Genomic DNA, 14,625 nt, shown 5'->3' with positions numbered 1-14,625 from the left:
TTTTACCGATATTCATGGTTAATTTGGTTTGCTTTAGATAATTTTCTGTTCTCTCCAGTTTTTTCAACAAATTGTTGGTAACCCAATTTTCCAGTTCGCTGACATTGTTTCCGCTGAAATAGAAACTTGTGTCATCAGCACATTGAATTATGTCGAAGTTCCCTTGTACCTTTTTGCGGAAATCAATAATGTAGAGAAGAAAAACTAGTTGCCCCAAAACCGTTCACTGTGGAACACCATGATTTGTTTCCAGTCACTCTGAGTTAACATCGTTTATCTTAACGCACTGTTGTCTGTTTTTAAGAAATGAAGCAAACAAATCAATTGCACTTTCTGAAAAACCGTAAGCTTCAATTTTTCTGAGAAAAATTTTGAGCGATATTGAATTAAGTGCTTTAGCTAGATCAATAAAACAGCAATTGAAATTTTTTTAAACTGTCATAGTTTTCGTGTAATGCTTCGATTAAGTGTAAAACAGCATCTGTAGAAGAGTTATGTTTTTTGAAATCCAACTGTGTACAGTTAAAATTTTTTTTTGTATAAATTCGTTAACCTGATTGAGAAGTTTACGCTCAAAGAGTTTTTCAATTATTGCAGTATTTGAGATAGGCCTATACTTCTCATAAATGTTTACATCTCCTTTTTGCAGACCGGACTAATGAAAGCAAGTTTCAAATTTTCTTTGAAAGTGCGCCTGGACCTGGAAACTTTTTGTTGTCGAATAATGCTGTGAATCAATGGCATGATAGAGTTCATTTAAAGTGACTGTTCTGAAGCAGAAACTTTCCCTAACTTCTATGCTGGAAATATCTCCAGCGCTCACATTTTGTCCATTGTATAAGCCTAATTTTTGAAATCTTCTATTGGGACAATTTGCAATAACAAGTTCATTTTCTGCTTCTCTTTCACCATCGACTAGTTTTTCTTTAACGAGACACTCCTTTTCTTTGCCAATTCTTATTTGATGAAACTACATTGTTCTTTAATTGTTGGTAGTTCATTGAAAAAATGTTTGTAATCATTGTTTTGGGCTTTTTTTAAAAGCCTAATAACCAAATTTCTCTGATATTTGAAAATGGTTTGCGCTTGCTCCGATGAGTTCCTTTTCTTGATATTAAAAACTCTATGTTTTTTCTTGATTTTTTCTCTCGGTTCTTTTGTTAGCCAAGGTTTTTCAGCAGTTTTTTTCTGGTTGAAAGCTTTTTTAAGTGGAGCCTGAAACTCTAGAGTAGTACTGGGAACGTTTATGAAAATATTGTACATGCTGTTTCCTATTTCCATCTTCTCATTGATATAAATTACTCCAGTCTTGCTTTGAATGATCAAGACTTAAGTTATTTGCATCGACCTTTCTCTCGTTTTTACTGATAAAATTTTGCTTCCTGTTTTTAGATTCAACAAGAAAAATGAGAGTGTACAAAATAATCAAATGATCCATTTCAACTGATGGGAAAAAAATCTGAGCCTCTTGAGTTTGATTTTTGCTGGAAAACCCATGATCGATTATTTTTACGCCTTGGCTAGTGGCTCGTTTTGTTTTTTCTGTGTTTGCCAAAGTAAGTCCAGAATTACTCGCACATTCATCACAAAAAGTTGATTCTTTTTGATGAAATAATTGATGTTATAATCGCCAAATAGCAAATCTTCGTCAGAGATTGAGTACGCCGAGGAAGCTTCTGAAGTTAATCGTCGATAAAAAAGTTTCTCAAATTTTTATTTGGACTATACAAAGCAATAATTAGGATTCTGATAACCGACAGCTCTGATATTTTTAGCCATAAGGACGCAAAAAAGGTTTCATTGAGTACATTTAGATCATTTCGCTGTTTTGAATATATGTTCCTAGGAACCCAGATGGCAACACCCCGGCCGTTATTTACTCCTGTCTTTGGTGACCTTGATTTTGGATAAAAGTTTTTTGAACTCAAAAACTTCTCTGGATAATCATCTCTTTCATTCAACCAAGTTTCAGTTAGGATCACTATTGTGTTTTGGGCTAACTTGGTAAAAAAATATTCAGTGAAAAGTCTTATTTGAATTTAAAACTGCGTGCATTGAAGAGGCAAACGTTTTGATTTTTGCAATCTTTTGTAACTATGTCTATCAGCATGTCCAATTCACGAATGTGAGTAAAAAGATCCGGATTTAGATATCACCACTTAGGAGCAAGCGCATGAAGTATAAAAAAAATTTTTTACAAACATTCAAAAACCGAAAAAAGTGGAACCTAATTTTCACTCTATAAAAAATCATGATTTTGTTTGTGTGACATAACCAAATATATAAATTTTTCATTTGAAGTGCTAAATAGAAAAGCAAAAACTATTTGTTTGGAAATGCTCATTTTTTGCTGAAAAAAAAACATTAAGTCACACAATCAAGGGGTTGATTAAAAACGCCGAATTTGTCGAAGTGCAATGTTGTTTGTAACTCAGTAATATTATGCTGTTGATAATAGTTTCGAATACTCTTGACAATCTTTTGTACTCCAGCGATATTTAAGGGAACGCCATCTTTACATATTTCCGATGTTGAAATGTTTCATTTCAAATCCTCTACTTTAGTCCATTTAATTGATCCATTTAGATCCAAAGCAATTTTTCCCAGTTGCTTATTGAACTCCTCAATTTCACTATTATTCGACTCATCACCATTTTTAATTTGTGGAATTTCAGAAAGTAGAACTCGGTTAGGTTTCAACTTTTTAATTGCTTTTTTCACAGTTTCACATAATTGAGATAATGCGGCCACCCCCGAAACACCCTTATCAAAACTTATTACTCGCATGAAAAATGAGTGACTGGCAGTTTGCTCCTGCCGAATACTGTTCGACTGTTTGTCCCAAATCAATAATTGTGGCAGAGGGATAAGAATGAATCAGATAGTTGTATTTTTTTGTATAGTGCTGTCTGAAATTATATGATGATTAATGTTTGTGTTAATAAATTTAGGAAAAACTTTGGTTCCGACGGCTCAAAAAAATTAGTTGCATTTTGAATATTGTGACCCATTAAGTTTTCCAATAGCGAACTGTTCTGGTCCCGTAAATATCCGACTTCCGATTGGAATTGATCAATCATTTGACTCTGGTACGCGTTTGCATTATCTTTCAATTCTATCTGCTGCTTTTGTTTTACAATAACATGGTTTTGTTCTTAGATCTTTTGAGCTTGTTTGTCGATTAATTGTTTCTGTTCTTGTACGATTTCGTTTTTTTGCTTTAGCTGTTTTCGCATGTCCTCGATGGTGTTTGTAAGTCTTTAAAGTTCATTGCTCAATTCAGTTTTAGTCTGCTGAGGCATTTTTAATCAAAAGTTGGTTGGATTTCGATTTACGCAGCAAATTGCATTTACCAACTGTTCTGCTCTTTGACTTTTGCTCTTTTTTCTTGGATTCCTTGTCTTCTACTACTGATCCCTGGTTCTTCTGATTGATATGTACTACTACCACTACGATTATACTCAAATGCTGACGTAGTTCAAGTTTCTCAACTGCCGGCTTTTTCAGGATGAAATGGCGGTCATGGATATATTACGTTTCCTGCTATTAACTTGTATGGCATCAATTTCTACTCAGCAGTCCGAACTTGCGAAGGTGTACCACACAAACGTAAAAGGGACTGCAACACAATGTAAGTTACGTTATTTGCTGCTGTAAATTAACGCTGAAATATCTGTTAATTCTTTAGAGTCGTTCCCCATTAACACCCCTTTCCCTCCGCTTAGTGGGTATGTGCACCTCCCTTTGGTCGGAACCTTTGGCATTTAGTCATCAAAGCTTTAGATGACATGCTCTACTATGTCACAAAGGATGGTTTTAAGTTGGCATGTAACATAGATCACCCTCTCAATTACTGCATTTATACCGTAAACTTTGCGGCGGTTAATATGGGAACGACCGATTATTTCCTAGACTAAGTAATTGAAACGTGAGCGGTGTGCAGGAGTTTATAGTTGGAAAGATCCGCCCATGTGATCTTGAAATTATTCGCTTTGTAGTAACTATGTATGCTTTGTAGTAACTCAATGTTTCAACCTTTGGGAGGTACACTCCCAGTGGCAATTTTGACCCACGAAGTCATAATAAAAACAGTAATAATATAACGTGCTAAATAACAACACACGATCCTCAAACAGCAGTTCTGATCTGATTCGCTTAATTTTTCCACGCGAGCATATACTCAGAGAGGAAGTTGCTAACGTCAATACTTCACATATCTAAATATGTTGATTCGTTGTCGAGTTATACTACTGATCGCCTGTTTCTTTTTAGATGCATTTGAAAGTTGTAAGTCATCTGATCAGTTATGATTCCGTCAAATCATGAGTATTCATTCTTTTATTTTTTGTTCATGGCTCAAATACAGCCGCGTAACTATTCTGTAATTTGGTTATGCGAAAAGTTTTCCTTGAGCGATTAAGTTTAGCCCCGTGGTTCATATTCTTGTCACTATAGAAGTGCAGCTGGAAAGAGCCAAATATTTCTTGAAAAATGTAACATTGGGAACAATTCGACCTACTGCTAGTACTACAGAACTTACACCTGGACTAGGTCTAAATCCTGGACTACTACTATTAGTTTTGAACGTGTTCAAAGAGAAGAGAACTAAACGTTTTAATGAGCCGAGGGCAATGATTCTGATTAAGTTTGGCTTTGCTGTAGAGCTTAGTCTATCATAAGTCAGTTTGCATTGTAAACGGAAACAATTGCCGATTCGGAGCATGAGAAGTCTTCTTCTTAGACTGAAGTCATTATAACGTCTATCATTCTTCAATAATGAGAACGTGTTTTTGTATCTTAATTCTCGTGGTTTGCTTTTAGTCAAATGCTCCTCAACACCGAAGCAGCTCACATATTCGCCCTATCTTATGGTATCCAATGTTATCGGCGTCACCACAGATTGTGTCTTCCAAGCTGATTCTTTCTTCATAACATTATGGACAGAAGACAAACCATACACAGGCATTTTGAAAGTGTCAATGCAGCTAATTGTTGCAATGGCTATCGGAGAGCCCACTTCTACTCCACAGCAACTTTGTGAAAATCTGTTTGACATTGCTGTTATGGTGAGTTAAAGGTCACAATGACAAAAGATATTAGCACTTCAGTGGGTGTAGTTAATTAAAAGAAAGTCTGCCCTTAAAAGGTAGTCGGTCAAATCCTATATTACTATAAAAGAATAAATATTAAATTTTGTTTGAAATTGTGGTCAGGTTCAGTGGGTGTAATGCGCATATCTCCTGGTACATTCTCTCATTACCGCGCATGTACCCTCAAACTATTTTTGGTGGTTTTAGTTGTAATTGTTTCTGTTCTGAAGTGTTGATATTAAAAATATAACTTAATGGAAATACTTCGAATCTCCGTTTTAATATACTGGAAATACTTCGAAACTCCGTTTCTGAATACTTCTTCTATTATGTGCAAACTGTGCGAGAATTGCACTTCTCGAAAGAAATTAACTCACAGCAATAAACTAACAGCAGCCATTGCCATCTTTTATTAAGTAATGCTGAAGAGAGCCATCCCTTCATTTCAAGGAAGCCCTAATCATATCAATAAACCGACTAACGTCGGTCGAATTGCTCTCAGACGAAGAATAATTGGATTCGCCAGTATCAAACTAGAGTTTAGAGAGGCTGCTAGCTTCCGATTAAGTCGAGAAGGTTCATGGGGGGTGTTAAGCATGCGGGGTTGAACGAGGTGTGGTGGTGGTTGTTTGAGATTAGTCAATTATTATCCCGATAACGTAGGAGCAATCGCTCTCAACCGCCTGGCGACCGGTTGACTTGACAGTGGCTAGCTGCCGCTTCAGGAGGTTGACTTCGTAAAATGTTAGGAGTAGAGATGGGCGAGTGGATTGGAGGTAGGAGGTTTGGTTGAGTGGGGGATAAACTCTAAGAACCACCCTTCAAAAAATGATTTAAGATCTTGTAAAATTCAATGGATAAAATATTTATAGAATATTGAGCCGTAAAGCTCTAAAAGAACTGCACATTCACTAAATGAACTCGGTTTTTACTTATTTATCCCTTGCTTTACAACTAAAAGTCAAGTGATCAAACAAAAAAAAACTTTTAGACAAAATATAAAAAACGGTATGAGATAATTGCTACAAACTTTGTTCGAATGCAATTAATGGTTTCTTGCTTTCAAAGCAATTATTGTCGTGTGTCTTTTTAATCAACAGTTGAGTCGTTGATAGCTGACTCGAGTGATAATTGGCCTTCTGTTGTTCTTCGTCGTCAAGGTTCTTGTTTCAACTATTTAACGTCACGCTCACTTCGTCAGCGTTTGTTAATTCATTCATTGATTTGTTTTTACTGCAGTGCGTGTGTGACCTCGTTTTACTGTACTTGGAGCAAATTTTTCCTTCCAACGAAAATTTATACGTTATCCATGTAAAATTTACACAGATGACGCTTGTATGAGCTAATCAAACCTTACATAGTGGACATTAACGATAACCGTGAGGATTTGTTTCAGGATTCTTTTGTATATTTCTTAAGAAATTATGAAACGTCACAAATACAACCAATTAATTATAATTTTCCATCACTTTGTAAAATTATTGGATGGTGTGCTCACTGAAATGGCGCTGAGCAGCAATGTTTAAACAATCAGTATTAAATTTGAACTTCAAATGAAATAGTTCAAACAACCTTATTTCATAGAGTAGAAAACAAGTTCAATATCAAAAACCAAAGCTTTTGCAAGCAATACGATTAATGGAAACGGGTTGCATGTTATTGGATTTTAGAGCCATAAAACATCGAAATAAATTAGTTTAACAAACAGTAATCACTTAGTTCTTCGTTTGCCGATTTTCTTCCGTTGTAGGTTCGTAAAATAATCAGACGTCCTGCGTTTTAAAACTGAAGCAAGGATGCTATAGTGATATCTGAACAACTCCCTTTTATTCAAGGTAGTTCCTGAAAAACATCTGGTAAATTTATTACGATTTGACATATCGACAAAAGATTTGTTGTCAGCGACAGTAAATGAGTGGCATTTCCGCTAGCATCTGTATGTGGTCGGTTTTTTGTTCAAATACGCATTACTCTGTGAGAAATGTATCTTGGTGTAACTTTTTTGGCAAAGAACGTTGTACACTGTGTTTTGCATGATTTAACAAAGCTTGTCCAGACGTCTGCAAAAAGGAGATTGGCTTGAACGTCTAATTGATTACCTTTGCAGCTAATCTGCTGGCTATTTCAATTTGCTTAGGCTCTGAAAAATTTTTGGACTCAATGCTGGCTCGAACAAAGTTGTCAGAGATTATTTGACTCCACAAATGTTTAAGTGGTCGATCAGTTTTATGTGAAGAGCTGTAAAACTCAAGCAGGTGAAGAAATTTAACAAATTTTTCACTACATATGAACATCTTCACTTCCAACGTTCCGAAGTAACCGATACGGTTGCTTTTCAACGTTCGAATATTAATTGTCACGCTGTCCATCCTCAAGTCACTGATATGATTATTTTTACTGTTGGTGAGCAGATGACTGGTCACACTATTGTGCTTCATTGCTCTCAAGATGGTTGGCTATCCAAATATCATTTTTTCTGAATTTTTTTGGGATATATTCCACACCTGATGGCTTTGTGCTGCTATTTGGTAAAATCTTTGGATGTTTTGCCTCAAATGATTCGTCTGCTTTCTTGAGTCTTCATTGTGATCTGAAGACACCATTAAGGTAATTGAAAGGAGACAAAGAAACGATTTTGTTCATCGAGGAAACTGATTTCTTTCACTCAGCGGTCCTGAATTATTTTAATTACGTTTTTTGAACAGGTGTCTAACTATGATGTTTTTCGCTGTTTCTAAAAGTGAATAGACTTTTATTTTTTTTCTTAAAAGCAACAAGATATGAGCAACTGTTGTCCTCGGTCAACTCTACCAGTAGATATTTTCCAGTTGACTACGGGAAGCGTTCCATTTGCAGCAAAATTTTTTGGCTATGTCAAAACAACACCTGCTGTATATTGGTTGCCATATTGGCCGGCTTTGTTCTAAGTTGCTGCCGTTGACAGTTGTGACATGTTAAACTCACGTTGCAGCTAGTAGTGCTACTGCAATTTATTTGAAAAGTGGGCAAAGTGGAATTCACTTTTCACTCTGACTCCGATGACGTCATCTGTAGTCCTTCAGTGAAAATGGCCCACACGATCTAACACCACCCGGTCCTTCACAAACAAGAAAACAAGTTAGCTACAGATCATGCCCTCACTTTCGATCCTATGGTCTCACAAACAAGAACTGTAATCATTTTTGTTTGTTTACTCAAGTGGTTAAAAAGGTAGGTCTGGTTTCTCTTTAATTGTAACAATGGTACCGCTCTTTTACTAACACTAATGGAACCTTCCTTTGTTCGCTGGGTTCATTGAGAAATTCACGCCTGGTTATCTATGGAAATTTTTATTGGGCCTTTTACTTTTACTTCTATCTTTTCAAAGATTTGCTAGATATTTAACTCTACTGCCTGCTTCCACAACAACGATTTGTTTGACTTAAGCGGTTGAGGTGGAGACGCATTTTTATTTTTCTATGTCAACCTAATGAAAACAACAGCCACTAGTGATCCTTCTTTTTATTACAGACCCAGTCAGCGTCTTAAAGCCTAATAATTGTTCAATGTCTCTTGGCGCAGCGTAATCTCATTTTCGCTGCGTTGAATCGGCCTTTCTTGGAACAAATACAGCTGCTAATTTTCTTAAATAGTTTTAATTTTGGCAAAAACTTGCCCTCTACTTCCAATATTACTCTGTCATCTACCTAATGACCTGCTATTCCTCAATTACCGTCAAACTTTTTATACCGTCAAAAGTTTTTTTGTTGAATACTAATTTCTCCGGAATGTTACAATCGGTCTAAGGTTTTCGCTAGTCTGCATGCCACTGGTTTCCCTTATTCGTCAAATTTTTCAAAACACGCTGAGGCATAAAATTACTTATCTATTTTAGCGCTTAAATAAGTTGTTTTGATGTACATTTGCTTTAATGCACAGTCCTTACAATCTGCCGAGCTGATGAGTTTTACTATGAGCCGTGTACTCGGCTAGTAAATTTGAATATAATCCCTCTAGGATCACTAATTGCTTTTAGGTTTGCTTTTCGTCTCAGTTCTTCGGTCAGCCCTAGTATCAAAGCAAAGTATTATCAAGCTGTGGTGGCTGTGGTTTGAACTTTTTCAATTATTAGCCGATTAACGTTATTAAATCCAATTGACTTGACATTGGCTAGCTGACACATCAGGTGGTTGACTTCGCAAAATGTTAGGGTTAGAGATGGGGCGAGTGGATTGTAGGTGGGAGGTTTGGTTGAGTGGGTGATAAACCTCTAAGAACCACCCTTCAAAAAATGATTTAATATCTTTTAATATTCGATGGATAAAATATATAGAGAATATTGAGCCGTAAAGCTCTTAAAAAAACTGCACGGTCACTAAAACGAACTCGGTTTTTACTTATTTATCCCTTGCTTTATAACTAAAAGTCAAGTGATCAAACACAAAATCTTTTAGACAAAATATAAAAAATGTTATGAGATAATTGCTACTAACTTTGTTCGAGAGCAATTAATGTTATCTTGCTTTCGAAGCAACTATTATAGTTTTGTGTTTTTAATTAACAGCTGCGATAGCTGAGTCGAGTGATAATTGGCCTTCTGTTGTTCTTCGTCGTCAAGGTTCTTGTTTCAACTATTTAACGTCACGCTCACTTTGTCAGCGTTTGTTAATTCATTCATTGATTTGTTTTTACTGCAGTGCGTGTGACCTCGTCTTAGTCTGCTTGGAGCCAATTTTTTGTGCTTCCAATGAACAATTATACGCTCTCCATATAAAATTTACACAGATGACGCTTATATGAGGTAATCAAGCATTACATAAGACATTAACGATAATCGTGATGATTCGTTTCAGGTTTTTTTGTATATTTCTTAAGCAATTATGAAACGTCAAATACAACCAATTAATTATAATTTTCCATCACTTTGTGAAATTTTTGTATCGTGTGCTCACTGAAATGGCGCTGTGCAGCAATGTTTAAACAATCAGTATTAAATTTGAACTTCAACTGAAATAGTTCGAACAACCCTATTTCATAGAGTAGAAAACAAGTTCAATATCAAAACCAAAGCTTTTGCAAACAATATGGTGAATGGAAACGGGTTGCATGTTATTGGATTTTAGAGCCATAAAACATCGAAATAAATTAGTTTAACAAACAGTAATCACTTAGTTCTTCGTTTGGCGATTTTCTTGCGTTGTAGGTTCGTAAAATAATCAAACATACTGCGTTTTCAAACTGAAGCAAGGATGCTATAGTGATATCTGAACAACTCCCTTTAATTCAAGGTAGTTCCTGAAAAACATTTGTTAAATTGATGACGATTTGAAATATCGACAAAAGATTCGTTGTCAGCGACAGTAAATGAGTGGCATTTCCGCTAGCATCTGTATGTGGTCGGTTTTTTGTCAATTGTTCAAACGTTCGAAACGCTTTTCAACGTTCGAATAATAATTGTCAAGCTGTCCATCCTCAATTCACTGATATGATTAATTTTAGTGTTGGTGATTAGATGACATGTCACACGATTGTGCTTCAACGCTCTCAAGATGGTTGGCTATCCAAATATCATTTTTTCTGAACTTTTTTGGATATATTCCACACCCTGATGGCTGTGCGCTGCTAATTGGTAAAATCTTTGGATGATTTGCCTCAAATGATTCGTCTGCTTTCTTGAGTCTTCATTGCGATCTGAAGACACCATTAAAGTAATTGAAAGGAGACAAAGAAACGATTGTTCCTCGAATAAACTGATTTCTTTCACTCAGCGGTCCTGATTTTTTTAATTACGTTTTTTAAACAGGTGTCTAACTATGAAGTTTTTCGCTCTTTCTAAAATTGAAAGACTTTTAGGTTTTTTTCTTAAAAGCAATGGAGATATGAGCAACTGTTGTCCTCGGTCAACTGTACCAGCAGATATTTTCCAGTTGACTACGGGAGGCGTTCCATTTGCAGCAAAATTTGTTGGCTATGTCATCAAAACAACACCTGCTGTTTATTGGTTGCCATATTGGCCGGCTTTGTTCTAAGTTGCTGCCGTTGACAGTTTTGACATGTTAAACTCACTTTGCAACTAGTAGTTCTACTGCAATTTATTTGAAAAGTGGGCAAAATGGAATTCACTTTTCACTCCGAACAGATGACTTCATCTGTAGTCCTTTAGTAAAAATGGCCCATACGATCTAACACCACCCGGTCCTTCACAAACAAAAACACAAGTTAGCTACAGATCATGCCCTCACTTTCGATCCTAAGGTCTCACAAACAAGAACTGTAATCATTTTTGTTTGTTTACTCAGTGGCTAAAAAGATAGGTCTGGTTTCTCTTTAATTGTAACAATGGTACCGCTCTTTTACAAACACTAATGGAACCTTCCATTTTTCGCTGGGTTCATTGAGAAATTCACGCCTGGTTATCTATGAAAATTTTTATTGGGCCTTCTTTTACTTTTACTTCTATCTTTTCAAAGATTTGCTAGATATTTAACTCTACTGCCTGCTTCCACAACAACGATATGTTTGACTTAAGCGGTTGAGGTGGAGACGCATTTTTAACTTTCTATGTCAACTTAATGAAAACAACAGCCACTAGTGATCCTTCTTTATATTACCAGCCCAGTCAGCGTCTTAAAGCCTAATAATTGTTCGATGTCTCTTGGCGCAGCGTAATCTCATTTTCGCTGCGTTGAATCGGCCTTTCTTGGAACAAATACAGCTGCTAATTTTCTTAAATAGTTTTCTTAATTTTTGCAAAAACTTGCCCTCTACTTCCAATTTTACTCTGTCATCTACCTAAAGGCCTGCTATTCCTCAATTACCGTCAAACTTTTTTTTATTACCGTCAAAAGTCTTTTGTGGAATTCTAATTTCTCCGGAATGTTACAATCCGTCTAAGGTTTTCGCTAGTCTGCATGCCACTGGTTTCCCTTATTCTTTAAAATTTTCAAAACACTTACGCTGAGGCATAAAATTACTTACCTAGTTCAGCGCTTAAGTTATTTTGATGTACATTTGCTTTAATGCACAGTCCTTACAATCTGCCGAGCTGATGAGTTTTCATGTGAGCCGTGTAGTCGGCTAGTAAATTTGAATATAATCCCTCTAGGATCACTTTTTTGCATTTAGGTTTGGTTGTTGTCTCAGTTCTTCGGTCAGCCCGAGTATCCAAGCAAAGTATTAACAAGGTGTGGTGGCTGTGGTTTGAACTTTTTCAATTATTAGCCGATTAACATTATTTACTCCGGTTGACTTGACATTGGCTAGCTGACGCATCAGGAGGCTGACTTCGCAAAATGTTAGGGTTAGAGATGGGGCGAGTGGATTGTAGGTGGGAAGTTTGGTTGAGTGCAGGATAAACCTCTAAGAACCACCCTTCAAAAAATGATTTAATATCCTGTAAAATTTGATGGATAAAATATTTAGAGAATTTTGAGCCGTAAAGCTCTAAAACAACTGCACGTTCACTAAAAAGAACTCGGTTTTTACTTATTTATCCCTTGCTTTATAACTAAAAGTCAAATTATCAAACAAAAAAACTATTAGACAAAATATAAAAAACGGTATGAGATAATTGCTACAAACTTTGTTCGAGAGCAATTAATGGTGTCTTGCTCTCGAAGCAACTATTATAGTCGTGTCTTTTTAATTAACAGCTGCGATAGCTGAGTCCGTTGATAATTGGCCTTCTGTTGTTCTTCGTCGTCAAGGTTCTTGTTTCAACTATTTAGCGTCACGCTCACTTCGTCAGCGTTTGTTAATTCATTCATTGATTTGTTTTTACTGCAGTGCGTGTGTGACCTCGTCTTACTGTACTTGGAGCAAATTTTTCCTTCCAACGAAAATTTATACGTTCTCCATGTAAAATTTACACAGATGGCGCTTGTATGAGCTAATCAAACATTAGATAGCGGACATTAACGATAATCGTGAGGATTTGTTTCAGGATTTTTTTGTATTTTTCTGAAGCAATTATGAAACGTCACAAATACAACCAATTATTTATAATTTTCCATCACTTTGTAATAAAACTTTTGTATGGTGTGCTCACTGAAATAGCGCTGAGCAACAACGTTCAAACAATCAGTAATAAATCTGAACTAAAATAGTTCAAACAACCTTATTTTATAGAGTAGAACAAACCAAGTTCAATATCAAAAACCAAAGCTTTTGCAAGCAAAACGATGAATGGAAACTGGTTACATATTATTGGTATTTATAGCCTAATACATCGAAACAATTTAATTTAACGAACAGTAATCACTTAGTTTTTCGTTTGCCGTTTTTTCTTCCGTTGTAGGTTCGTAAAATAATGAGACATCCTGCGTTTTCAAAACTGAAGCAAGGATGCTATAGTGATATCTGAACAACTCCCTTTAATTCAAGGTAGTTCCTGAAAAACATTTGTCCAATTGATGACGATTTGACGTATCGAAAAATGATTTCTTGTCAGCGACAGTACATGGTTAGCATTTCCGCTATGATCTGTGTGTAGTCGGTTTTTTGTCAATTGTTCAAATACGCATTACACTGTGAGAAGTGTGTCTTGGTGTAATTTTTTTGGCAGAGAACGTTGTACAATGTGTTTTGCATGATTTAACAAGGCTATCCAAATATCATTTTTGAACTTTTTTTGGGATATATTCCACACCTTGATGGCTTTGTGCTGCCCAATTGGTAGAATCGTTTGATGTTTTGCCTCAAATAAATTAGTCTGCTTTCTTGAGTCTGCATTGTGATCTGAAGACACCATTAAGGTAATTGAAAGGAGACAAAGAAACAATTTTGTTCCTCGAGGAAACTGATTTCTTCGACTCAGCGGCCCTGAATTTTTTAATTACGTTTTTTAAACAGGTGTCTAACTATGAAGTTTTTCGCTCTTTCTAAAAATGAAAGACTTTTAGGTTTTTTTCTTAAAAGCAACAAGATATGAGCAACTGTTGTCCTCGGTCAACTGTACCAGCAGATATTTTCCAGTTGACTACGGGAAGCGTTCCATTTGCAGCAAAATTTGTTGGCTATGTCATCAAAACAACACCTGCTACAGATCATGCCCTCACTTTCCATCCTAAGATCTCACAAACAAGAACTGTAATCATTTTTGTATGTTTACTCAAGTGGTTAAAAAGGCAGGTTTGGTTTCTCCTTAATTGTAACGATGGTACCGCTCTTTTACAAACACTAATGGAACCTTTCATGGTTCGTTGGGTTCATAGAGAAATTCACGCCTGGTTGTCCATAAAATTTTTATTGGGCCTTCTTTTACTTTTACTTCTATCTTTTCAAAGATTTGCTAGATATTCAACTCTACTGCCTGCTTCCACAACAACGATTTGTTTGACTTAAGCGGTTGAGGTTGAGACGCTTTTTTAACTTTCTATGTCAACTTAATGAAAAAAAACAGCCACTAATGATCCTTCTTTATATTACCAGCCCAGTCAGCGTCTTAAAGCCTAATAATTGTTCAATGTCTCTGGGGTCTGCGTTGAGTTGGCCTTTCTTGGAACAAATAAATCTGCTAATTTTCTTATATTTTTCTCTTTTTTTGCAAAAACTGCGC

General features: G+C 36.0%; 2 protein-coding genes across 2 annotated transcripts in view; one reads left to right on the top strand and one right to left on the bottom strand.

Annotated features, from left to right (window-relative positions):
- The window catches only part of LOC142353214 (uncharacterized), a 712,302-nt gene that overhangs the window by 502,885 nt on the left and 194,792 nt on the right, over nucleotides 1-14,625 (top strand). Inside the window, exons 2-4 of the mRNA XM_075405443.1 lie at nucleotides 3,507-3,631; nucleotides 4,273-4,287; nucleotides 4,822-5,066. Coding sequence (XP_075261558.1) covers nucleotides 3,514-3,631; nucleotides 4,273-4,287; nucleotides 4,822-5,066 — 378 coding nt within the window. The 5' untranslated portion in view covers nucleotides 3,507-3,513. The remainder of the gene's footprint in view (nucleotides 1-3,506; nucleotides 3,632-4,272; nucleotides 4,288-4,821; nucleotides 5,067-14,625) is intronic.
- LOC142353212 (uncharacterized) overlaps nucleotides 1-14,625 on the bottom strand; it is a 276,576-nt gene that overhangs the window by 115,780 nt on the left and 146,171 nt on the right. The gene's annotated exons all lie outside the window — the stretch shown is intronic.

Source organism: Convolutriloba macropyga, chromosome 14, assembly GCF_964194025.1.
Source record: "Convolutriloba macropyga chromosome 14, txConMacr16.3, whole genome shotgun sequence".
NCBI classification, from domain to species: Eukaryota; Metazoa; Xenacoelomorpha; order Acoela; family Convolutidae; genus Convolutriloba; species Convolutriloba macropyga.
Note: the sequence above shows the minus strand (reverse complement) of the source record. Positions and strands in the feature narration are given on the sequence as shown.